The sequence below is a fragment of the Equus przewalskii genome, chromosome 21, assembly GCF_037783145.1.
Source record: "Equus przewalskii isolate Varuska chromosome 21, EquPr2, whole genome shotgun sequence".
NCBI classification, from domain to species: Eukaryota; Metazoa; Chordata; class Mammalia; order Perissodactyla; family Equidae; genus Equus; species Equus przewalskii.
In genome coordinates, this window is record NC_091851.1 from 45,578,576 (window position 1) to 45,605,081 (window position 26,506).

Below are 26,506 nucleotides of genomic sequence, written 5' to 3' on the forward strand. Positions count from 1 at the left end.
CCATTAGAATGGCTGCTATCAAAAAAACGCCCAAAATAACAAGTGCTGGTGAGGATGTGGAGAAACTGGAACTCTTGTGCGTGTTGGTGGGATGTAAAATGGTGCAACTGCTGTGGGAAGAAGGATGCAGGTTCCTCAGAAAATTAAAAATATAATTACCACGTGACCTAGCAATTCCATTTCTGGGCACACACCCAGAAGAGCTGAAAGCAGGGGCTCAACCAGGTATTTGTACACTCATGTTCCTAGCAGCATTACTCCCAACAGCTAAAATGTGGAAGCAAGTCAAGTGTCCACTGACAGATGCATGGATAAGTAAAATGTGCTGTATCCATACAATGGAATATTATTCAGCCTTAAAAAGGAAGGATATCCTCACATACGCTACAACATGGATGAAGCTTGAGGACATTGTGCTAAGTGAAATACGCCAGTCACAAAAAGACAAAATACCATATTATTCCACTATATGAGGTACTTAGAGTAGTCAAAATCATACAGACAGATTCAAAGTAGAATAGCGGGTGCCCGGGCCTGGGGGAGGGGAGAATGTGGAGTTGGTGTTTAATAGGCAGAGAGTTTCAGTTTTATAAGATGAAAAGGGTTATGGAGATGGATGGTGGTGACGGTTGTACAGCAATGTGAACGTATTTAATACCACTGAACTGTACGCTTAAAAATGATTAAGATGGTAAATTTTATACGTATTTTAATATAAATTAAAAAGGGAAAAAAACCCTAGTTAGATTCTGTGGCCTGCCCATGGCTCTAAGTCTGTGACCTGCTCTCTTAGCACAGAAAGGGAGATTGTTAGAGATTTGTTCAAGACACACCCGATGGAGGGCTCTTCTGGGCACAGGCAGAAGGACTGAAGAAGAGCAGAAAAGGGCAGACTGTCTCACCTGCGAGCAGGTGTTGCTGAATGTCATGGAGGGCACCACCTGGAATCACGGTGCTCAGGTTGCTGTCAGGACCAATTAAAATTCTGCCTTCTCTGATTAGGCAGCTGACCATATTCTCTTCTCCTCCCAACTCTGCACAATATCTTCTGGTCTTAGCACCTGTATCCTTGGTTCTCTATCCCTGGGCATCCTTCTCTCGACCAGATTAGAAGACTCTGAGGGCAGGGCCAGCACCATCCTGGGCAGCCATTCTGCAGCTATGGGTGCCTGATGGGCTCATCCAGGTGTGCTGGTCTTTGTCCAGGCTGCGGAGGGCAGGAGACCCAGGGAGTGTCTCAGCAGCTCTGACAGCTTCTGTGTCCGAACCCACAAGAAAACCACCTTCTACTCCTTTTCTCTTTTTAGCCGATTAGTATATTTTCTCTTTCCCCAGCCATCCCCCAATCCAAGAATTTTTTATTTTGTAGGTGATGGATATTATTATCATTATTATTATTTTGCTGAGGAGATTACCCCTGAGCTAAGATCTGTGCCAATCTTCCTCCATTTTATATGTGAGACACTGCCACAGCAGGGCTGACAAGTGGTGTAGGTCCATGCCCAGGATCGGAACCCATGAATCCAGGCCACTGAAGTGCAGCATGCCAAACTTAACCACTATGCCACAGGGCAGGCCCCGGGCATGGATATTTTAATTCTAAGGAGAAAGATAATACTGAGGGGATCCAGATTCTAGCCCAGCAGGAACAGAAGATCATCCTAGACTTGGGTTTTTCTAATTTTCAAAGCACGGAGCACAGAAAATGAAGCAGAAGCCCCCTACAGAGCATTGGTCCTACTTGGTGACAAATGACCCTGAAAGGCAGTGTCTTTCTCTCCCCACTCCTTGACTTGGACTCAAGGACTGGTCAGGATGGACGGGGGATGGAGAGGAGTGGTGGATGGAGAAACTTAAGCATAGCTGGGAGCTTGGGTACTTTTCTAGTTACTAGGGCTCTGTAACAAATTACCCAAAATTGAGTAAATTATCCAAACTACCCAAAACCATTTACTATGCTCATGGGTTCTGTGGGTCAGCATTCAGACAGGGTGAGGGTGACAGCTGGTCCTCAGGTGAAGTCCTGAAGGCAGGGGCTCCAATCACCTCGAGGTGCATTCATTCACGTATCAGTGGTTGGCATCGGCTGTTAGCTGCGAGGCCTCAGTTTCTTTCCGTGTAGGTTTCTCCGCGTGAGCTCCTCTGGGCTTCCTCACAGCTAGCTGCTGTGTTCAGAGGACAAGCATCCCCAGAGAGAGAGCCAGGTGGAACTGTAGCATCTTTTACGACTTCGCCTCAGAAGGCACTCACGTCACGTCTGCTGCAGTCTATTTTTTTGAAGTGGCTCATTCAGGTGTCAGGGGAGTGGGGGTGCTACTCAGTTCCACCTTCTATGGGGAGAGCATCAAAAGATCTGTGGACAAGTTTGAAGTGGACCACAAGCGCCCTGCGACATGAGGAGCAACTCCAGGGCCTCAGCCCTGTTTCTCTTCCTCTGTGTGGGCTGAGACTTGCTGGCATGCCGGGGTACCCAGAGAAGACCAACTCCAGTCAGTCCAAGCTGAAGGAGTCGGCCGTGGGCACGAGGGAATTGCCCAAAGCCATTTGGAGCGCTGCTTCTCTTTCCATCCTTCCCTCTGTTCAGGGAACTCTGGTCATAGAGGGGCCGTAAGGGCTTCTTGGTGTCCCCAGAACTCAGCAGTCCAGGGCCTAGACCATGGGAAGCATTCATTCGTTCATTCATCCCCAAATCTTTCTTGAGTGCTTCCTATGTGCCCAGGCACCTTTCTCAGTACAGTTGGTGTTGGTGAGAACGAAATAAACAGACCTTCCACTTCAGTGCCGCTCAGGGCAGAAGACAGGTCTTAGGGGAGCTAGGAGGGCCTCCCACACGTTGGACTTGGAGGACCCTGAAGGAAATACAGGGGATGCTGGAAGGCCTCTGCTTTGGGAGAGGCACCTGCCTCTCACTCCAGCCACCTCCTGTGCAGGGAGCTGTGAGCAAGTCCGGACACCCCAGGACCGCTAACCCTGCTTCTTGGTTGACTTTGCTCCGGGGTCACCGCCCACACCCACCGTTCTGAGCTGCTGGGAGAGACAGGGAGCCACCGCCCGTGCCCATGAGTCACGAGTGTAAAGTTCGCCCAGGGCCTTGGCAGGCAGGTCTTGTGCAAGGGTAAAGTGTCATTAGTGAACACTGAGAAATGCTGCTCTCCCTGAGACCCCGAGATGAAAGATAGCCTTTCTACGCAGCCTTTTCTTTCTCCTATTGTTCTGGGGGTGGGGGCCGCAGGTTCTGGAACAGCAGAGCTGCAGGGGTCAGGGAGGGTGAGCCCGTGCGTGCGCGTGTGTATGTGTGAGTGTGTGTGTGTGCGCGCGCGTTGCCTTCCGGCAGCTGTCCCGGCCCCCACCCCACTCCACTCCACCCCACCGCACCCGGCCCGGCGCACCGCCCCCGCCCCTCGCTGTGCTGGGTGCGCCACGGGCCGCTGCGCTCCTGGCCGGCTCCCCCCGCGCCTGGGAGGCGACCCCCGTGCGCCCCGGGTTCAAAGGCCCAGCGCGGCAGCTCCAGCCCCTCCGGGGGGCGGGGAGGCGAGGGGGGTGGTGCAGGAGCCAGAAAAGCCCGAGCCCACAGCCGGCCTGCCCTGCGCAGGGATGGGCAGCGCGCTGTGAAGTTTGTGATCGCCGCGGCCAACTCCTGGCCGGAGTCCGGAACACAGCGAGCCAGCGGCCGGCCTCGAACCCCCACAGCTGGAGACGAGGCCAGCTTGCCCGCCCCGAGCGCCCTTTCGCGGCCACAGGCGCCCGTCCTCCTGACCCGGTGCTTCCGCGCCTGATCGGGGTTCATGGAGCTGGGGCTGTGGTTCCTTTTCGGGCTCACAGTGACCTCCGCCGCAGGTAAGCGGGAGGGGCGGCGCGCCTCTCCTGGCGCGAGCGCACACAAAAGGACCCTCGGATGGGGGGCGCGGAGAAGGTGTGCATTGCGGGGAACAGTCTCTTGCCTGGGCTAGCTACCCCTAGAGGCGCCTGGAGTAGGCTGGGGGGGGTGGGGGGGGGTGGGTCAGAAGTGAGCGCGCAGACTACCCCGTGCCCCCTGGAGGTTGCAGTCCACGCAGGCTGGAGACCCTGTGGCCCCAGGCCGACTTGGTCAATTATTCATGAAGCTGGGAACTTTTCAAAAAGTTTGCAAACTATTCAGAAACTGCAAAATGATTGCAAAGTTTGCAGAAAGTGTGCAAAATGCTGCAAGTTTTCAACGGGTGCAAATAGCTTGCAGACTTCGCAGAAAGTGAAAATAGCTTGCAAGCTTTTCGCCAAGTATGCATATAACTTGCAAACTTTTCAGAAACTGTGCACATAGCTTTACAGACTTTTCAGAGCCCTTGGCATAGCTTGGAGACTTTACAGAAAGTGCAACCAGCTTGCAACCTTTGCAGAAAGTTTGGCTGCCCCCTCCCCAGGTTTTTGGGAATAGTGGGTGTAGGAGGCCTGCATGCTCAAGAGCTCAGGGGCTCCTCAATCTGCCTCCTGCAGGATTGGTGCCTCACCCCCAGCCTGGGGACGCTGGCAGGAGTGGCGCACCCCTGGGCCCCCCAGCAGACAGATCTGAGGGGGACGTTGAGGAGACTGTGGCCATGATGGCAGTGTGGCGTCCAAGTCCCAGAACCCTTGTGCAGGAGCCAGGACCAGCTCTGTTTGGGGAACAGGAGGTCCAGGGGGGCCCTGTGTCCCGCCGAGCCAAACGCTGCACATGCTTCACCTACAAGGACAAGGAGTGCGTCTACTACTGCCACCTGGACATCATCTGGATCAACACCCCTGAGTGAGTCTGCCTGGGGGTGGGGGACATGACTGAGAGGCTGGGCTCCCTCCTGGGCCAGGCCACATCTTCATACTCCAGAGGACCTGGTCCTGCCCCAGCCTGGTCAGCCTGGAGCCTGCCCTGGTATAGCCTTCAGCTCTTGCTGGGGTCTCCTGCCAGCTCAGGTCCAGTCTGCAGGTCAAGGATGTGACCCCCATCCCCTTTAAGCGTCTGGCCCAGGAGAAACCCAATCCCAGAGTTTCTGATTCGGTGGAAGGGGTAGCCCTCCCTCCCAGTGAAACTAGCTGGCCAGAGCAATTAGACACCTGAGAACTAGTCCCTCTGAGCCTCTTTCCTGAGACAGAGGAAGCCCCGAAAGTTATCTCCTGCCCCAGGGGCTAAGTGGGCCTGTCCCCTCTCCTGACCCTGCCAGGCTTCAAGGAGTTTTCATTTCCTTGAAAGCAGCCTGCTCTCCAGGGAACACAGGGGCAGACTTGGCAGGACCTGGTGGAACCTGCCCAGTCAGGGTGAGACTCCACGGGCGCCAATCAGGCTTCTTTCCTCCCAGGAGAGGACTGCTGACCGGTCCTCCCATGGGCTGGCTTCCGTTGCCCGCTGTGGTCCATTGCCACAGCCACAGGTGGCCTCTCCTTCTCCGCTCCGGTCCTTAAGAACTCTCTTCCTGTGGGACTGAGGCGGTACCCCCTGGTTAGTCCTGGCTCTGCCTTGCTGTAAGGTCGGCCCTCTCGGAGGCCATGGGAGAGTGCTCTGCCATGGGGAGGAGCTGACGGCTTCCCTGTTCTCTTACTCAGCAGTGGGGAACCCCTTCTGCAGAAACCTCATCCTGCAAATAGCCTTCTGGGCTGTGCCTTCCAGATCTCTAAAGTCTGGACTTGGACCAAATGTGTCTACGCTCCATTCCCTACATGTTCTTGGGATCGCTTGGGTCTCCTACTTGGACCCGGCTAGAGATTCTTACCGGGGAGCTGCTTGCGAACGGAAATCCTTGGCCTAGAAAGGTGACTTTGCTGCTGTGTTTAGAGCCACCTTCAATCATGTCCCTCATGGTTTCCTTCATCCCCAAGCCCATTAACCTCTCAGCTCTCTGGGTGGCGGCTTCAATGGGCTCACTTACCCACCTTGTTTCACGGACACCTCGAGAGTGAAGTGCAAAGCAGGGTAAACCTGAGAGGTCGGATGTCCTTCAAAGCAGGTGGCACAACTTCTAACTACACGAGGGATAGATCTGGAAAGGCACGCCCTTTGCATGGCAGACAGGGCCGGCTTCACCGAGCAGGCTGGATTTCTGGGGCTCAGAAGGACCACGCTCTGTTTAACGTTCTGGGGTCACTGTCCTGAAATTCCTAACCCTTTATGAAGCAGAGGCTCCGCATTGGGATTTTTATCCTGGGCTCCACAAATTATGCAGCTGATCCTGATGGCGGAATTTGCCCGCTGGCCTGTGTCTGGTCGGGCTCCTCGATGCTCCGTCAGCCCACAGTAGGGAGAATGGGCTGCCCTCCCTGTTCTCCTCCCGCTGTCCTTTCTGGGGAAGATAAAAGTGGTGTGTGTTGGGGGAGGGCCCCTGGGCAGGGCTGCCATTGATCGCCTTCTCTTCTCTGACAGTGATCAGGGTCACCTTTTCTTACAGCCCCATCACCCTGACACTTGTTCTTTCTGATTCTTATCCTCCTGGCATCGTGATCTGACCAAATTAGCTTCACAGAAGCAGGACCCAGGGCTGTCAACAGCGGCCCTGAGTCTTGCCTTGGCTAGATCCCAATCTGTGATTCTGGAAGGAGAAAGAGGAAAGCCAACAGAATTCAGGGCAGGGGGCCTGGGGCTGAGAGATGGAGAGAGGGAAGGAGGGGATCTGGGGACCACCTCCCTTCTCTGCCTGTTGCCAAGCCCTGAGCACTGGCTCAGAGGAACCATCCGAGGGACCAGGGGAACCCCCTGCGACCCGTCTGAAGTCATTTCTCCTGATTTCGGGTTGTCGCGTATGAAGATACGGATGGAGCCTGGCTCTGGCTTGTTCCAGGCCAGCCGGCTTGCTCACGCTCCCTCCTGGGTGATTTACCTCTTCCCCGCCTCCCTGGCCCTGATTCGTTTTAAACACTAGGAAAGAAGGATTAAAGATGGTGTTTGGGAGTCCCTCGAGCTACGTGGGAAACAAAAATGACAATAGCCAGACGAGTGTTCTGAAGTTAGACAAGCAAAGTAACTTTTATAAGGAACACTTTTCTGGATGGTCCTTCTCTTTCTTCCTTTCCTTCTTTCCTCCCTCTGTCCCTCCTTCTTTCCTTTCTTCCTTCCTTCCTAAAACTCTCTGTTGATATGTAGACAGACAGGTCCATTTGCTATCTTTAAAACATCTTGGACAAGATAGCAATGTGAGAAAATGGGCTTGAGATAATGGACCTTTAGAGAAATGAAAGAATCAGAACAATTACCGAATTGAGGGAGAGGGGCGACGGTGGCGTGCGACGAGGCCTTTTCCAGGTCCTGTCTGCCCTCTCCTGGCACAGATCCACCTCTTGAGGGTCTCCTTCTCCCCCTCTAGCTGTCAACCTCACTCCTTCAGCAGACTCTCCTGGTCTCTTGCATCTTCTTCAGGGTGTGATTTTCAACCCGTGCCTGCCGCTGGCTGCTCTGGGATCTTGGAGTCTTGATCCTTATGCCTTACTTGAAAGTCTTGAACTCGGGGTGACTTTCAGCTTTTGGTGTCTTTCCTCCTACTGCCCCTCCAGTTGCACAGAGATAGACTCAACCATCCTACTCTGTCTTGGAAGGACGTTTTCAAGGTTGCAGGCACTCTATGCGTATGGTCCTTATACTACATTTAAGGACCTAAAATGCTGCAGGAGGAATGTAGGGAATTCCCGTGAGACCCATTCTGCATCTCATCTGGAAAGTGAACGTCTGGTTAAGGCTCAGGAGACCAGTCACTCCCTGAAGTGTCTTCCAGGTACACGATCTGGGGTTCTCTGGTTCTTCCACATTCTTCTACACACTTAGCTCTTCTGGAGCTGAGTTGGTCAGCCCTTTCTGCCAGCACCCAGCGGTAGTAGACGTGGCTGGTCTCCTGGTGACTGTTGCTTAAGTCCTGCTGCCTGGTGATTGTTCCTCGTCTTTGCTGTCACTGAGCTTCTAGTCTACAATGCTTTCTCCCACAACTGAGGCTTCTTGTTCCAGGGTGCGCGATGCTCCCCAGAGGCTGCGCATCCCTGCAGACGTGTGTGGGAGTGTGGCTTTTTCTGGAGATGTTGCCCGTAACTTCCATCATAACCTCCGGAATGTCCATAGCCCCAAAGAGGAGCCGGGTGTGTCCTTGCGCATCTACACTTCTTCCCCTGCAGAGGCAGCTGCCATCACAGCTAGTCCACAGGACTGTGGGGTTCTTGTGACTCTCCTTGGCCAGGTTAGGAAGCCTTCACCCGCCAACCCTCCCCCAAACAACCCCACCGTTGCCAACAAAAACAAAAACAAAACTCCAAATCATAGGAAAACACATCCTATCTTATGGTCATGGAAAATTTGCCAAGAATAAGATAAGAAGGGGAGAGGGAGGAACAGGTAGGTCCTGTGCTTGTGTATTTGTACACTTGGGGCTGTTCTCCATGAGTACACTTGTAAAACAGAAGCATCCTACGATGTAGTGGGGGATCGTGTTTATCAGGGTCTCCAGAGAGACAGAGCCAACAGGATGTGTCTGTGTGAGGATGTATATGTCTATACAAATACACACACAGAGAGAGGAGTTGATGTTGCAGTCTTGAGTCCTAAGGCATTCTGGAGGCAGAACTCCTTCTTTTTTAGGGCAGCTCAGTCTTTTCTGTTAAGACCTTCAGCTGATTAGATGATGACCACCCACATTGTGGTGGGTAATCTGCTTTATTCAAAGTCTACTGATTAAATGTTACTCACATCCAAAACATACCTTCCCAGCAATATCTCAACTGGTATTTGACCAAATATCTGGGTACCGTGGCCTAGCCAAGCGGACATGTAGAATTAACCATCACAGCGCTGTCAGTTCTAACTATACCCCAGAGCCGGCCAGCCCTTCTGTTCCTGCCACTGCACACCTGGCTGGAGAGTGAAGCCAGTCCATCAAATGATTGATGGAGCTGCAGGACACCCAGCAAGGAGCTCCACCTTGTTTCTCCCCACTTTGGTCCCTAGAATTGAGGAAACCTACCATCTGTTATCTCCAAGGACATAACGAGGGAGGCATTGTGATGCTATGATGGTGACCGTGTTTTACAAGTGAAAATCTGAGACACATGGGCTGACAAGTAGGAGTGTGTTTATGAAAAGCATAGTGCAGGATGTTTGAAATCATGACTGTGGTGGAAAATCTGGGAGCTACAATCTCTACTCACAGGAAGACTCCAGACCCAGGAGCTCTGCCCTGTGTCCTGGCTCTGACTTGCCATGTGGCCTGGGGGTGGTGCCACCCTCTCTCTGCACCCCCTATGCAAGGTGCAGACATCAATCTGACTCTAAGACGGTGACCTAACAAGGTAACCAACCTGGCCACCCCAGCACTTGAAGCATCTCAATCCAACAGGAATGACATTTGCTTTGGGTTCTTTCCCTCCTCGAAGTAGAGTAAATAATAATAATAATAATAATTAACAAGATATTTAACTTTTATTTTAACGTATTGTACTACAAAAAGGCAACGATTTAACAGATTCATTTTTGCCCTCTGTGTTGTTCAGGAAAGCATGTCAGCACGTTTCCAAGAAGGGAAATTCCAAATTTTAGAACATCCCAGTGAATGGATGGATCTGGTACCCCAGCCTCCTGCTGATGTGGGGACAGCTGTGCTTTCAGGGACCCCGATAACAGTCACTTGACCAGTGAGCCAGGACTGGGAGTATTGTTGCTGAAGATGCAGCTGTTGAGGCAGAAGGACAGAGTGTTTCTGGCCCGTGTGATAATCATTATGATGCAGGTGACGGTGATGACGGTCAACACTGACGTTGACTGTGACTCCTATGAGTACAGATGGGTGAGGATGATATGAGAAAGCACATGGGACGCGCTCAGGACAGTGCCTGGACTCTAGTGTACACTCAGTACTGCAAAGAAATGACCCTAAAGATAACTATGCAACCTCTGGGCCTGCATTGATCCTTCTTGGGCCAAGGCCAGTGGTCCTGTCTGCTGTGTCCCATTCTGTGGTTGGAGGATGCTATTGAGTTAGAACGTTTTTCACAAGTACTGTTGAGTCTGGCCTCCGTGGACCACCAAACCCTGGTCTTGCCCAGCCTCCTGGAGTAACTCTGAGCAAACCTGCACCCTCGGTATACTACAGTCCTTCAGTACTTGATGGTGCTTGGTGGACGGTCTATTGGTATTCGATTTGCATAAGGTTTACAGCCGCTGGGAAAAGGTGTGCCTGGCTGCCTCTGCTGCTGATAAGCGGCTTGATAAGGATGATGGTGGCCAAAGGTTGTTCTAGGCTAGAGGAGATTTCGTCCCACCCTTTCAGTCCCTCTCTTCTTCTCCCTCAGCTCTGTAAATAATTGGAGTGTTTGAGGAACGGGGCACGGTGTTCTCTGCAGGCACTGGCCTGGAGCTCCCTGTTAAGTGGTGAGGTAGGAGCGGTGACTAGGATCTGGCAACTGAGAATAAGTTGAGTGATCTGTTTAGAACCTCTTTGTTAAAGGCCTCATGGTGAAATATTGGAAAAGGGTCTGTGTGCATTCTTATGTTCTTACCCGGTGAGTCCAGCAGAGTAAAAATAATCCTTGAGATTGGCAGATTGAGGACCCCAAGGGGCCCTGGGACCCTCAGACCCTCATTTCCCATCTCACCCAGTGCTGCCCAGGACCTAAAGGGTGGGTCACCAGGAAGCAATCCCAGGAAATACTGTGGACATCTGTTTATGAAAAATGGTAAATAAACAAGGACACATAAGAGAAGATGGTGTCAACCAGACTAAAAATTATCTTGAGCTCAGGGTTCTGACTGATCATGGACACCATGTAACGTTTCTGTGTCCTCCTTGGAAATCTAGGACGTGTTTAGATCCCAGTTCTGAGTTCGAGTAGCCTCTCTTAGAACATTTTTGCAGCTTGATAGGTCCTTTCAAGTTTGAGGGTCTTGAGGCTAAATGTCTGAGTTTATTAGGAAGGTCGGCTCACTCAAGGTGACCTTCCCGTTGGGCTCACTCAGACCCAAAGCCCTCTTTTCTGCCCCAGCGTGGGCGTGAGGAGGTGAGGGGTATCTGGGAGCAGAGACAGCTCAGTTGAATTGCCGCCGATCCCCACACGATAAGAGCGGCTTGAGACCAGGCAGCAGTTGGATTTGCAGCAAAAAACTTGGGACAAAGAGGTTGTGACCCTATGTGACCCAGGAGAGAGAATTTGGATTTCTGCTAGATGAAAGGGATGTTATAGCTGGGGACTTGGCCTTAAATCTGAAGGCAGATGAAAGGCTCTGACATCTCTGGTGAGGTTTGTTTCTTGCAAGAATTTAAAACAAAGGAAGCTGGAAGCAAACAGTGCTTTCCTCACGGAGGCCCCACAGCCATGGCTGGAACTCGGCACAGCTTTATAACTCCAGCTGGATCCCCAGCATCTCAGCATGTTTGACGGGGCCTGGAGGGGGGCCCCCGTTCATAGCTCCAGGTAGCCCCGTAGAACCACTACTCAGCTTTTGAGCACATAGCCAATGGATCAGCTGTTTACCACAAGGAAATGACCCACGCTCGCTTCATGTCATGTGTTGGATGGTAACAGAGAGTTCCTTAAAATGGGACATACCACCCACACACTTTTCCTCTATTTGGTATAGGAACCAATTTGACTTAGAAGGAAAATAAATCCAGACAATGGCCACAATGTGGATGAGCTGTGTGTCCAGACACAGTTTGCGGTGCTTCTAAACTGCTCATCCGCAAGTCTCCCTGGGACAAGCAGGACAGGGCACCCAGTTGCCTTTCTCCTCTGCCCCAGCTTGGAGTCTTAGGAGCCGAGAGCTTTTGGAGAACTTGGTGACTTTCAAAGACCTGGAGACACAGGCCTCCTCTTCTGTTATGGCCTTCTCAGGGCCAACTTAGCAGGAGGTCTTAATAAACAGTAGTAACTCTAGAGCAGGGCAGCCAGGCAGCCCTGTGCCCCAGCCCAATAATCTAAAAAAATGGAAACAGATTCATTTCATGAGTGCGTGAGAAAGGCGCAGAGGCTGATGTGGCTGAGATGCCACGGTTCTTTCTCAGCAATGGCATGAATGACCCATGGGCAGACAGTTTCACCCACAACTTGGGGAGCGTAAAACAGCTCTACCAAAAGTCAGAAGCAAGCCAGCAAGAAAGCAGAGGTGTACGTATCTTTCCTGGATTTTTATAAATCTGATCTCCGTGGGTTTCTTGCGGGGCTGAGAATGGGGTGAGGCAAGTGACGTGCTTCCTCAGGGCAGACTTGAAGGAGGCACCAAAAAGTCGGTAGCAAAGATAAAGAAAAGTTAATGCCATATTTTCAAAAATCAAAATTATTGCAAGAATTTCATGATTAACAAAATATCAACATTTTTAATAAAGGCAGAATCTGACCCTGTGCTTGCCCGACTTGCCTCCCTGCCTTACCCGAATCCTGGCCCTGGGTTCTCGTTGGGGGATAAAGTCTGTATTTCTATTGGGACTCAAGACTTCTTAGTTTGAGGTAAGTCCTCGGTCAATCAGAGCTCCCAAAAGGACATGACGCAAATACATGAGCGATAAGATTAGGAGGAAAATGAAAGTGTCTTTATATCATTGCAATGGCAAGTAGACTTTTGTTCAGTAGGATTTTCCATCCTTATGGTGAATTCTCCTAAGAATTCGCAAGGGTGTCTTCTCTTGCTTTCTCTGGATTATTTAAAGGGACGCATGATGAAGTCTTTATTTTTTTTTTAATCCCTCTGCAAATACCCCCATCCTTAAAAAAATACCTACTCCTTGTTTTACCCCTTCTGTTTCCACTGCTGGGAACTATTTTGAGCCACATCTGTCTGCAGCTTTGCATAAAGTTATAATGAGGCCGTGCCAGACAGCCGTGGATTTCCATGCCTACATTCGACCTGGAATTCATCAGGGTCACTGGGGGTGGGGGAGAGAAACTCTAGCTTAACTCATATGGACACATTTGGGCTGTACCAGATGGAGGGGAGACCAGCTAATCTGTAGGATTCCGTGGATGGATTCCTTCCCCATATATCGGAGGTGTTTGTTTCCCTAACTTTTTTGAGCTCTAAGTCTTGAAGATCTCAGCCTATGCAACAAACGCAGAAGCGTTTTTCTGTTGTTCTCCTTTCCTTTGACCTTGTGCTCCTTCTAGCTATCTTCCGTGCGTGTGTGCCTGTGTTAGGGAAGAACATGCCTGTGTTCCAGTGAGCTGATAGGATGATAGTCTCTGGCTTTGGGGTTATTTTTAAGCTCAGTTATATGGTAATAGGGCGTGGAAGAGTGTCAAGAGTTTAGGCCAAAGCTTTCTAAATACATTTGGTGGGTCCAGGAACCTCGTGGCTTGGGCAGGGCAGGCCACCCATATTTGGCTGTGGTTTGATTGCTGCAGTGAAGGGCTAGGGCCTTCTCCAGCAGTTGTGCTGTTTGGAGACAGTCGAGTGACAGTGAGGGAGTCTGAGAATCTCTAGGTGGAATTTGGAGCTGGACAGACCTTTCCGGAGATCCAGCCCTCTCATTTCTCAAGCCCAGAGGGAGGGTGCTCAGCTGGGGACTCAGCCAGCGTGGCTTCCACTTGGACGAGAAACCTGGGTCTGCCAGCCTAGGGAAGCCACTGGTTCACCCCGATGCCTCACGCATCTGTGCCGCCTGGTTTCTCCATCATGGTTCTGCTGTGACCTGTCGGAGTAGTTATCAAGACACAGTTCCTCCACTTCAAGTACTCTGGAGACCGTATTCTCTCAAGGGAAACCCTCCAGGATGGTTCTGCTATTGAGGACAGCAATAGCAGAAATCCAGTCAATCAGCCAAGAATTCTAAATGTTTGGGAGATTGGGCGTGGCCTAGAAGTAATGGCTAATTTGCACTTCATTCCTTCCTTCATTCACTTAGATATTTATTATTAAGATAGTGAGGCATTATTGAGCACCCATTCTGAGCCAGACAGTGCCTTGGGTACCCTGGGTGCAGAGGTGAATGAGGCAGAAATGATCAGTGATTCCAGCTGGACGAAGTCCAATAGTTGCTGACCCTTGGGGACAGGAAGGAAGCCACACCTGCAGCATAGGTGAGGAAATGACCCCTGTTCTTGGGTCTCATTGGTGGGGATCAGTGCTCAACATTCTCTTTGAAAATGTATATGATTCTAGTAAAACTTCCACACAGCCAAGTCCTGAATAAACCCAAAAGTTGAATTTTGGGGGTGGGGAGGGGAAGGGATGTCTTTTAAAAAAGTAAACCACCGGGGCTGGCCCCGTGGCCGGGTGGTTAAGTTCATGTGCTCCGCTTCCGTGGCCCAGGGTTTCACTGGTTTGGATCCTGGGCACGGACATGGCACCGCTCATCAGGCCATGCTGAGGCAGCGTCCCACATGCCACAACTAGAAGGACCCACAACTAAAAATATACAACTATGTACCGGGGGACTTTGGGCAGAAAAAGGAAAAAATAAAATTAAAAAAAAAAAAAAGTGACCCACCAACCTGCAGCCCATTGCTCATTCTTCTGACATTTTCAAATACACTGGGATCATTGGCTGTTTCCGAGGGCTGTGTAAGGAGGACTTTCCACATTGGTAGGTGGTTGGATGAGCAATCTTGGGGTCTTCTGACTTAAAGATGCAAGGATTTTCTGCAGCAGAAGTAAAGCTACAAATTGCCAGTTTTATGGTCACTTTATGTTGTTTGTGAGTGTAAAGTTTGTGTGATATTCTTTAGAACCAGAAAGTGTGTGTATGTTTTCTGCTTGTATAATGAGGTCACTGAGGAGCTGTATTTCCTGGCCTGTCTTTCTTTGCTGGAGGTTAGAAGTGTACCCTATAATTGTCTGGCATGAGGCTGGGCCCACAGCAGACTTTCACAAGCATTTGATAAATGGACAAGGAATAAGTTTGCTTGAGAATAAGACTTCTTAGATGGTTAACCAAGTGTCTGGAGGCTGGGGTCTGGGCATCTTGGAGTGATACGCTTGCTTCCACTTGCCCAAAGGGCAGTATGCTCCAAATCAAACATTTCACAGTGGGCACACCTGAGAAGAAAGGACTCCAGCCAGCTTAGTTTGCTGGGTTTTGTCCTGATTCTCAGTGCACTATTTTGTGTTTTGTTGCAATGAAGAAAATCTCTACTTGTCCCTGGCAACTGGAGAGACTCCGGGTCTTTCTATTAAACCCAAGAGATCATGGTTGCAGTAGTCTCAAGAAATGAGTTCTCAGGGTCTGCTAGAGGTCACTGGTTGCAAGCAACAGAAACCTAGTCTAGCTAACACAGCATCAAAGAAGTTTGTTGGAAGGACATGGGGTAGCCCACAGACTGGGAGTAGGAAGAAGCCCAGGCTCAGAAAGGAGAGGTATCAGGATAGGACTGAGGGTCCCAGGGCACGATCGAACAGGGTGGACCCACCTGGCAAATAGCAGCTCCATAATATTTTCCTCCCCCCCACCTTTTTTTTTTAAAGATTGGCACCTGAGCCAACATCTGTTGCCAATCTTATTTTTCTTCTTCTTCTTCTTCTCCCCAAAGTCCCCCACTACATAGTTGTATATTCTGGTTGTAGGCCCTTCTAGTTGTGCTATGTGGGATGCTGCCTCAGCATGGCATGATGAGTGGTGCCATGTCTGTGCCCAGGATCTAAACCAGCGAAACCCTGGGCTGCCGAAGCAGAGCGCGCCAACTTAACCACTGGGCCATGGGGCCGGCCCCAGCAGCTCCATGGTATTTTCTGATCTGGAGTTGTTTCCGTGGGTTGTCTTGGGAGAGAGAGCCCAATTGACCCACCCTGGGTCACGTGAGGAAGGTGAGGCATGCTGATTGACAAGCTCACCGAGACCTCACAAGGAAGGAAGGATAATTCCCCCTGGGAAAGGTAAGAACTTGGATTCCAGGAGACAAAAACAACCATCGTTGGCCCCAGGCTCTAGAGAATTCTGGGCTTTTAAGTGCTCTGAGAGGGGTACTCATGTCTCTGAGCTTGTGTTCCCCTTTGCCTCTGTGCCTTTGTGCACAGCGGGGGGTCCACTGGATGTTTGTTGAAGTGAATGGATGCTTTTATAAGCCTTTGAATAGTCAGCCACTTCCTGTACTTACTTCATCCTGTCTTACTGTTAGAACAAAGTTCTTAGCTGGCAATTCTTTTTGATTAAGGTTACAAAGATAGTGGATGAAGGTGAGCCACGCTTTCTTCCTCACCCAAGAAGCTATTTCTACGCTGGGGAGAGCGAGTGAGTGGTGCCTTCTAAGGAAGGAATCTAATAAAATCTGAAATTGAGCCGTAGTTAGAAAGCATGTTAGAGTCTCGAGGTTGTTTGTCCCGGGAACGGTTGGAGGTGGTATCTGATGACCACTGGTGCCTGGCAGCTGGGGGCTGCCTCCTGCCTGTCTGCCGGTGGGAAACAGTTGTTTCTCCTCCTCTCGGCTGCAGGACAGGTCAGCAGAGTCATGCCTTCTGTACAATATGTCCCCTGGGCCCAAAGGCAGTGTTGCCTTTGCTTTCCCATTACGGAAGGAAAAATGTGAACTGAAGGAAGACAGATCACCAACTTGGCATTCTGACTGTGAAGCAGGAATGTTCTGTTTGTTGGGGAGACAGTCAGAACTTGGGCTTTTTAAAATTTGAAAACAGCTACCTTTATAAAAATAGTATTAAGTACTAATTTTGTCACTGTGTCTTATGGCCTGTCTGGCCTTGCTTTATGGCACAAGCCACTGGACCAGTGGTTGTAAACTCAGCTGTCAGTGAGGGCCTGACAGGTAGCAAAAGTGAGCAAAGAAGAACAGGTGTACAACTTTTTGGGAGTGGTGTAGACTGGGGCAAAATGGAGCGCTTGTGCCCAGTCTCTGACTTGATTCCTCAGCTCCAGACAATTGCTGCCATGTTGGAGTGTGGGGTTGGTGTTAGCATAACTTCCGGTTGTTTGAGAGAAGCTGGAAATGGGATGTTTGTGTGAAAATTTCAGATTAAAAAAACCGCCTGTTGATGGGAATGAAGCCCACGAAATGCCAAGTTGGCTGACCTCTGTACCAGGTTAAAACTTTGTGTACGGGGCCCCTTGTCGGTCTGGTTCATGGATTTCCTCCCAGAATCTAGTCCAGTGCCTGCACATCGAGAAACACTCAGCAAGTGTTTGGTGAATGCTGTTTAATGGGGGAAAAATGGAAACTGGGTTTTTCAGGGAATGACAGTTTGGTAAACTTTCCCGAGAATGTAGGATTTGGCCAGGGAAGTTCCTTTCGCTGCTTTTGGCGGGCCTTTGTAAATATCTGTATCCCTCTTTTAAACTTCAGGTGTAGAAGCAGGTGTCCTGCTCAGAAAGGTGGAGATGGTTCGTTCATTTATGAAAAGCCTATGCTGAACTTAAAAACAGAATCTTAAAAAAAGAAGTCAGCTTTCCTTACTTAAATCTTTTTGTAGAGAGAAATCAAGTGCTCTCAGTGTGAAGCTGCAGATGAAGAATGAAGATGGGAGATTTGGAAGGTTAATATTTAGTAACATTTATATGTGACATTTGGGGAAAAGTGGTAAATAAGGAACACTGTGATAAATAAGCCTCTGACATCACCGTCACTCATAAGGGTTTGGTGTAATACATAATGAATGTTCTGAACACATACATTGAGGGACAATTTATTACACAAAGACACACAACACTAGACATTGCATATGTAAGTATGCTGGAGGGGTATTCTGTTTTCTCTAAGAGCAGTTGAACTGATCTTCTCATCTGCTTCTCTTTTGTTTGGAACTCTGTGTTATAACCACGACATTAACCATGGAAGAGCTGCCCACTTGTACGAAGAATTCTCCAAACCCTTCTGTAGAACGGTAGGCTAAAGCAATTGGTCAGAGAGTGCTGGTTAAAGGTTCTGGGCCAATTTAACTTCATTCACGTGGTTCCACCATTAAGTCATTCCAATTCACTGTTCAAGAAACAGCAAATGACAAAGGACTTCAAGACAACGGAAATACAAGTGCTTATTAGACAAGCAGTGTTGAATGACTGATCGACCCAAAGGAGGTGGGGCAAAGAGTAGCACTGCTGTGCCGTGTGGCACTCTGGTTCCTTATTACTCCTCTTTATTACTTAGTCACACATCTCAAATGCAGACCTGGTAGATGGGACTTTTCTGCCTGATACAACTCTCTCAAATTTCAAGACCAAATCAGCAACAAGAGCAGCTAACGTTAATTCACTGCCAGCTCTTTGCTAAGTGTTTTTCATGCAGTGCAGGGTGTCATTTAATCTGTTGACAGCCCTTTTGTAGATCAGGAAGCTGTCAAGAGGGCAGAGTGATCATCGTGTAAGTGCTTTACGACATCATAATGGCACTACCTGGCAGTCTTTCTCTGCGTGCTGTGTACCTTGCACATACCTCTATATATTGGCTTGTAGTCTTTCCTGTACCTGTTTTCACACCCCAGTAGCATGTGAACTGCTGGAGGCACAGACATGCATATGCCTTTCTGTATCCCAATCCCTCTCAGAATAATACTAAGTGTATACACAGTGGATGCTTGGCAAATGTTGGAGTTCTTTGTCATGATTTTTGTGGTTATTGAACTTTTTAGGTTGGAAAGAATCCAGTCTTGCCACACGAAATTATCTCATGATTAACTACCAGCTGCTCAGTTAACAGTCTTCATTTGCTCAGCCTCATGCTGGGTCCGTGGCAGGTGCAAAAAAAGTAGAAGACCTGCCTTCTGCTTGTGAGGAGCGGTGATCCACTCTTAGCCTGGACAAGAAAGAGCCTGCCCTGGGCCCTGAAGGTCAAGGGCTCCTGTGACCCTCTCTGGCCACGTCTCCTTCCCCACTGCAGGGAGTCTATGGGACTGAAAGCTATATACCCCTTCTTCTAGACTGTCTCCAGGTATTCAGGATCCTGAATTCCTTACCCAAATGTCCCCAAGCCCACTTCCAGCACCTGTGCAGGTATCGTCCAGGGTCTGACAGCCGGGGATGGAACAGGGCTCCAGGCACATCTCCCTACCTGCGGGGTGGCCAAAGGGGTGGCTGCTTGGAGGATGGGGGCAGATAGAGCTTGGGAGGGCCTCCCCATGGCAGTGGATGAGGCCCCCTTGGTGTGGGATGGGGCAGAAAAGAAGAGAAGGTACCGAATCTCCTTGGGCTGCCATGTTCCAATACAGAAGTCCAAGGAGGCCCAGAATCCCAAATTCAAGCCGGAACTTCCAAGGTGTTTTGAAGCCATATTTGCTCAGGTAGGAGGGTAGAACTGTCTTATTTAAGAGCCTATCAGGTTGATTTAAAACCTTTAAATTTTCTGTCTATGGGAGGTGGGCTTCCATTGGAACTGGACCTCTTGTCGGGGCGAGCCCTCCTGTGGTCTGGACCGTCTCTCAAGTCCTCTGGTTCCTCACTTCTGTCATGCCCCCCACTCCCTAGGTCAGCCAGTAGAGCGCACACATGATGGGACACCTCCGGGCTTCCTGCCTCAGCTCTGCTGGGGGAGGGGAAGGGCTGTGCCCCTCTGTAAACGTGCTTTGGGAATTGCAGGGGCTCGTTGGCACACTGGCTCTTTGCACTTGGCTGCTGGGACAGTGCTCAGCATTGCTCCACTAACAAATACCAAGTTGCCCGGTTTCCTTGTGTTAAACACTTTCGAGTGTTTTCACTGAAGGTGAGCAGCTCTGCGCGTGCAAAAGCGTAATCAGCTGACAGCAATTTCAAAATTGCAGGTCTTGCTGTTGATGGAAAAATGGGAGTGTTGTTCCTCCTTGTGTGTAATTTTCACCAAGAAATGGGGGACTGGGTTTAATGTCAACATTTCGAGATTTAATGTGGTCCTATTATTGGAAAAATAGACCTTTAGCCAAATCTGGCCTCACAACAATGTCTGCCTTGTTGTGCCACCCCCCTGCCCACCATGTCCCCTTCCTGAGGAAAAAGGGGGTTTCAGCAGAGGTTCAGCTCCGAACGGGACTGGCCGCTGCTCACTGTCTCCGTTTTGGGAGCAGAGGCTGCTCAGCACTGGGCCCGCCTCCATCCATCCCCCACGGCTCAGTTTCTCAGCGACCTGGAGTGGGAAGTAGCGAGGAGAAGAGAACAAGACAGAGAGGAGAGGGGTGGTTAGATTGCCGAGCTCTGGTCTCCAGCCCAGCAGGGAGGAGGTCCCTTCCAAGCATCAGGTCACCGTGGGACACTCCCTCTTACCCTCTATGGCGTGTGTTTCAAATTAAAGTAAATTCAATTTCATTTATTTTGAAAATGCAGAGAGGGTGTCAGAACCTCCCCTGAGGTGATGATTGGTGATACTCTCTGGGGCTCACAGAAACCGAGGTGGGTAATCTCGAGGCCTGGCAGGAAAGCCAAGACTTATTGGAAAAGTAACTTCTGGCCACATCATTTTTCTCTAGTTATTAGTGATTTGTCCCCCAAAGCCTGTTCAGTAGTACCAAGCATGTGCTTTCAACTTTTTCCCAGTGAACTGCCTGGTAGTCTTGTCCCTTCTCTGGAGGGTGGTGGTCTGACTGCACACGAGTATAAGAAACAGATTTAAATGTTTACTGTTCCAGATGACACCATCACTCTCCTCCCGACTCCAGCCATAAACGACATTGGTATAGTTTCGGGCTTTTTTTCCTCTGTAATAAGATTTTTCCCAAGGCTAGTGCTGTTCTCGCCTGTACCTCACAGGCCACCAAAGCTTCCTCTGATGTTTGTCTCTTCAAGGCAGTGATGTTCCAAGGCCAGGATGCGTCTCTGTGGCAGTAATTGCATTTGTCTTAATCCTATTAGCGCAGACTGCAAGGCTGATGCGCACACAGAGGACATTTGGTGCCAAGCAAGGTGGGTGCCAGGGCTGGCCTTGGGTGGCCGAGTTAGGAAGGCGTTTTATTTGTATTGATGACCAGCCCCGGGCATCAGCTCAAGGACGAAGACTGGGACTGGTATCAGGTCAACCAGAATGTCCGTGTCAGGAGTTTGAGTACAGGAAGAGAAGCCCTGGAGGGACCCAAGACGGTGGGCGTGCTTGTCGAGGTTCCGTCTTGAAAAGACGGAAAGTACGCATGTGCACGCGCGAGGCGTCTGCTTGCTTCCCTCCCCAAGGGGGCTGGCTGCTGGGACAACACAGAATTTCCTCGTCCATCTCCCCCAGGTCCTCCCCATCTTTCCATCCCCTCGGCCCCCGTGCACTTTCTGGGGTGTGGGGAAACAGGAGGGTGAAGGATTCACTCCAGAGGCTTCCTAAGACGCAAACCTCAGGGAGAGGGTGTGGACGCCAATTCCTGGGACCCGCTGTGCCTGCGTCACTCACTCCCGGGTCTACTTTCTCCCACCCCCTCGCCAGCCCCACACCTGCAGGCACCCCACAAGCAGGGAGGCCAGGGTGTGCTCCTCTAGATGTGGCCCTGACCTTGCTCTGTCCTTTGCAGACAGACTGTGCCCTATGGACTGTCCAACTCCCGGAGCAGGAGGTCCGCGGGACCCTTTCTGCAGAGCCCGCAGCCCTCGAAGTGGACGCTACGCTGCGCTTGCGCGGAGACTGATGACAGGGCCTGTGTGCACTTCTGCACCCAAACCCGAGCTGTCGGCAGGTACAACACCCTCTCGAGAGTTCACTCATTTCCAGATATCACTTGCCCCCGGGCAAGGCAGGGCCGGGAGAGTCTGACTGCCCAGTGCGGTGCAGGAGGGCGCGGCGGTGTCCTGAGTGCTGTGGTCCTGCGGGCCGGGCACGGTGGGGGCTGCGTGCAGAGGAGATGCGGGCCCTCGGCTCCAGGAGGGCGGGAGGGAGCATCCCGTTCCCTTGCTGCCTTTCAGAACAAAGCCCATGATGTGGGCACGCCTGTGTCTGGTCTCCAGACGTATTTCTCCTGGGCCGCACAGCACTTTGCCAAAATCTGAGTAAGTTGCCAACATTTAAAAATTGAAGAATTCCCCACCCCCTACCAAGTGCCTATTTTTAGCTTCTTTGAAAACGGCAAATGAGACCATCTGACTCCAAATTCCCTCATGGCCGGTATAGGCTGGAATCAAGTAGGGCCACTCAGGTTTGAGGGGGACATTGTTTCCGTTCACTTGTGTTACTCATCATCTTACTTTGTGGCCCGCGGAGGAGCCTGAGTTTGAGACCTTGTGGTATACTCCAGCTGCTGGAGAGAAGCTTGTGAATCAGTGTGGACCTGAATAAATGAGCAGACCCCAGGTTTAAGTTGGTTTTCACTTCACAGTTAATCTTGTAAATGCCTCATCAACCCAGCTGGGCAGAGCTGCCCTTTAAAACCCCTTCCAAGCGCCTGCGTCGGTGGCATGGGACCTTCAGGTGCTTCCGCGTAAGTGCAAAAGAAACGCAGGTGGAGGGTGGGCTCTCAACACAGCAGGTGCCATAGTCATCAGGGACTCAGGATCTGCTGTCTTGAAACCCCAGTGCCATCCGCATTTTTCTTCTTGGCTCCTTAACATCCGATGAATAACTGAGGAATGAGTCAACGCTGTACTTTGGTAGAAATCCACCCACCGTGTGCTCAGCCCTCAGAAACCGTGCGTGAGACTTGGTCCTTGGGGAATTCGCTAATGTGCTCGTTGGTGGGGAAGAGGAAGTCATAATTTGACACTGAAAAATCAGCCACATGGAAATGCAGGTTGATTCATTCAAACCAGCTCTCTCCCCACAGGAATTCAATGGCAGCAGAAAAACCTGACAAAGAAGAAGAGCGGGCCAGCGGTGCCGACGGAGACCGGCATCCGAGAAGGTGAAGCTGCTTTCCGAGGCCTCACCTTCAGAGGCGTGGCGGATGTGTGTGGGCGGTGTCTCGTGTGAGAGGGCAGCCAGTGGGCACGCCACCACGCACGGGGTGCTGTATCTACGGTTAACGGTGCTGTGGGAGATCGCCTCTGGGGCAGAGCAGGCTGAAGCTGTGGACAGCCGCTGGCACTGCCCTTCCCCGGCCAGCCCGCTGTATATCTTGGGAGCTGACCCCTCCACCCCTTGCGGCCTTAGAGCAGTGACGTCCAGCCCTGGATTCCACCCGGCCTGGACAAAGCTAGCCAGCCAGTGCTTCTTGGGACCCCACCTCAGGCTCGCCTACCCTGGCCCATGTTTTTCCTCTGCTCTCAAAGCAACATGTGGTCTTTACAAAAAATATGTATATATATAATTTCTTCTTTTCAACAGTGATTCTGGACAGAGGTGAATTACAGCAGCTTGGCAGCAGGCCCCCCGAGTACCCCAATTCATTTTATTATTTTTTTTTTAACCTGCTTGTCTTTTATGTATTAGAGATCCTGAGGATTTCCTGCAGCCAAACTGGGTTTATTTGTCGTTCTATCAATCAGAAATCGTTATTAATGACTCCCTTACACGTCGGTGATGGGATGGTAATTTCTGTTCACAATAATAGCCTGGAGGGGGCTTGGGTTCCCACAGGAAGTGATCGAGGGGAGAGCAGACCGTGCTCGCTATACAGGAGACTTTCCAGATTGGTGGCAGATGGCTTCTAGTTGTCCAGAGAGGGACACGTCAGCCTCCGTAATGACAATGGAGGGGGAGGGGGAGGGGCAGAGAGCCCAGGAGGGCAGCAATCAGGCCCCGTCGGCCCCCACATTCCCTCCTCATTCTTGCTCCTCTCTCTTCCTCACCTCCTCTCAGTGAGGAAAGGATGGGATTAAAGCATCCACCCACTGCATCATTTATTCATTCACTCACACGTTCACTCAGCAAAGATTTGTCGAGCCCCTGTGACATGCCAGACACTGTTCTAGATGTTGGGGACACCGCAGGCAACCAGGCAAAGGGTCTGTCCTCGGGAGCGTAAACAGTGGGGACTGACAGCAAACAAATACATAAAACACAGGGCAAGACGTGTGAGGGACAGGAGAGCAGGACGAGGACAGGAAGTTTTGGGGGTGGTTGCGATTTGGGATTGGGTGGACAGGGGTTGTCTCACTGACCAGGTGGCATTGGCATAAAGACCTGAAGGAGGTGAGCGGTGAGCCAGAGGGATAAGGGAGAGAAGGGGATTTCAGGCAGGGGGACAGTATGTACAAAGGCCCTGAGGTGGCAATGTGCTGGGCATGTTTAGGGAAGGCAAGAGAGCCCTGCGCAGAGAAAGCATGACCAGGCTTTAGCTGTTGTCATTATTATTGTTCCATTGGATGTTCAGAAGATGAGACTAGAAGCACAGCTGTCTCACTGGGGCCTGGAAAGGTGGTTCTTCCAGGTGTTTATGGTTCGTGAAAAGCCCCTGTAAGAAGCTTTACTTGGGAAGAAAAAGTCTTTTTTTTTTTTTTCGGAGGAAGATTAGCCCTGAGCTAACATCTGCTGCCAATCCTCCTCCTTTTCCTGAGGAAGACTGGCCCTGAGCTAACATCCGTGCCCATCTTCCTCTGCTTGATACGTGGGACTCCTGCCACAGCATGGCTTGCCAAGCGGTGCCATGTCCACACCCGGGATCCGAACGTGCGAACTTAACCGCTGCCCCACAAAGTCTTTTCTTTTAAGTCACGGGCCCCTACTTTCTTGCAAGACTCCAGGTGGTAATTCCTGGATTCCCCTTCTCAGAGCAGAAGCTGCGGCCGTCCTGAGCTTGTGATAATCAAAGATGGGAGCAGGCTGCGGGAGAGCTCCGTTGGCCACATCCTTGGGGTTATTATATTCACACCTTTCGGGCTGGATGGCAGGCTCTGAAATTGCCTAGAAGCACTGGCAAGCAGGTTCAGGTTGAAACAGGGAAGGAGCCAGAGACGAGGCGGGGTGAGGTCCCCTTTACTAGCCAGGAAAGAGCTCTTCTTTCATAACACACCTCTTTTTTTCTTTTGCCCCCTTTCTCCAAGATAGGTTGAAGTCAAGCACAGACAGAGCCCGTAGGCTCTAGACCCGCCGTCCAGGGCTCGCCCCGCAGTGACCTCCCCGCCCGGGCCGCCACTCTGCTCACTCTTTCAGAAGCCCCTGGGGAGGACGGCCTCCTGTGTTAGAAAGGCCTCCATTACTGCTCCTACGGGGGTCGCCTTTCCACCTCTTGGAGGACGAGGAATGAGTTTTGCCTGGGGGAGAAAACCCATTCAGAGGGTCCTCACTTAACAATGCACCCCACCTCGAGAGAGAATGCCCCCGTCCAAATGGCCCGGTTTCTCTAATCGGTAAAATGATCCCAGATGTGCCCTGGGGCCTGACACCTATGGCTCTGGTTTCATGCAGGAAATTATTTTTGGAGAAGGATGGCTCGTTGGAAAGCCACTTGCTGGCTCTCGACTTGATTTCTCTTGGAGACTAAATGGACGCCAAGCTAACTCTTGCAAATGTAAAGACATGCCCATCTTGTAATAGATGCAACGCGCAGCAGGAGTGTGCAGTCGTGTCCCCACTTAGAGCAGGCACCGGGGAGCCAGGGGGCCACCAGGCGTCAGCTTTAGTCTCGGATCATAGCTGCACAGGAGCTGATGAGTTTGAAGCTTATAGGATTTACACAGAAATTTTCAGCTGTGCTTGGTAGCCACCAAAAGAATGTCTCTCAAAAAGAAAAAAGAAGCCTGGATATTTGTGACAAGAAAAGGAGAAACTTAATATCTGCGGGTTTGAGCCCCGGGGACACACAGCAGAGAGCCTGCTTTTGCTCAGTTGACTGACTTTCAGTGCCCTTTGCAGACAGTCAGGCTAATGCACAATGGGCCTTGTTCCCAGGATGCCTTTGTAAAGGCGTCCGGCTGAAGGCTATTAGAGTGAATACTTGCTTTCATGAATAAATGTAGATCTTTGGGAAATGGCTTCAAAATAAGCCTCGAGCACCAACTGTTTGTAAATTATATAAATTCCTATTTATCTATATAATTGCCAACAACCAGGAACTGTAGTGCCTGGCAGTTCACACTCTTTGCCCTGCGCTCTCACCGCCGGGCTGCGATGACTCTGAGTGTCTGAGAAAGTGATTCAGTGTGTGAAGTCACCTACAGGGAGAGGCCGCCCACCTCCCCCAACACAGAGTGCGCCAAGGGCCCGATGTGGAGACACTGAGGATGGTGCCTGACAGAGCGTTGGCCTTGACCAGATGTTCGATTCTCTCCGAGTCGTTTGTAAGTTATTGCAGGTATCCAAGTGAATATCTGTCTCGGGGAAATGGAGGGGGCCGATTTGCTAGCAGGATTGTGTACAGTTTAGAGAAGCAATTATTTATTGTGAAACTATTCTCTACTTCAGCTTCTTTATGCGGATCTGTTAAAAGTAAACCACTGCATATATATAGATAGATAGATAGATTTTAAATTGTGTTCTGAATCCAAACTCATATTCCTTAGAGCTTCAATTACATTTTTAAAACGCCTGTGCACGGTTTGGCTCTGTGGCAAGATGATATCTCGGAGAAAAATTCATTCACTGTGCTAACATTCAGAAAATACTGTCAAATGCATAATAAAAAAATCTAAAAGTTTGCTCTGATTCGTGGGTTTTTCTCGCTGGTGTTATGTGCGTGGTTACACATCAGCTGTTCGCGGACCTCTGGAGAGGACAGAAGGGAGTTACAGTTCGGGAAGCAGAATTCATCTAAAGTCAATAATGGAGCGAGGCAAGCAAGGGGCTGCTTGAATAGTAAGGAAAGAGTGGGGTTTGGGGACCGTCCGAGAAAGATGCAGCGTTCCAGGCAGTT

The 26,506-nt window shown here is 50.6% G+C and overlaps 1 protein-coding gene across 2 annotated transcripts; it reads left to right on the plus strand.

The window, feature by feature from the left end:
- The first annotated feature begins 3,122 nt into the window (after positions 1–3,122).
- Positions 3,123–26,291, plus strand: EDN3 (endothelin 3). Of its 2 annotated transcripts, none has more exons than XM_008526001.2 (5): positions 3,123–3,837; positions 4,474–4,762; positions 21,299–21,460; positions 22,527–22,618; positions 24,703–26,291. In XM_008526001.2, the coding sequence occupies exons 1-5, from the start codon at positions 3,786–3,788 to the stop codon at positions 24,705–24,707; spliced, it is 600 nt and encodes a 199-aa protein (XP_008524223.1). In that variant the 5' UTR covers positions 3,123–3,785; the 3' UTR covers positions 24,708–26,291. The 2 variants fall into 2 exon arrangements, with proteins under 2 accessions (XP_008524223.1, XP_008524222.1); XM_008526000.2 differs by having other exon boundaries at positions 22,541–22,618.
- Positions 26,292–26,506: the final 215 nt, after the last annotated feature.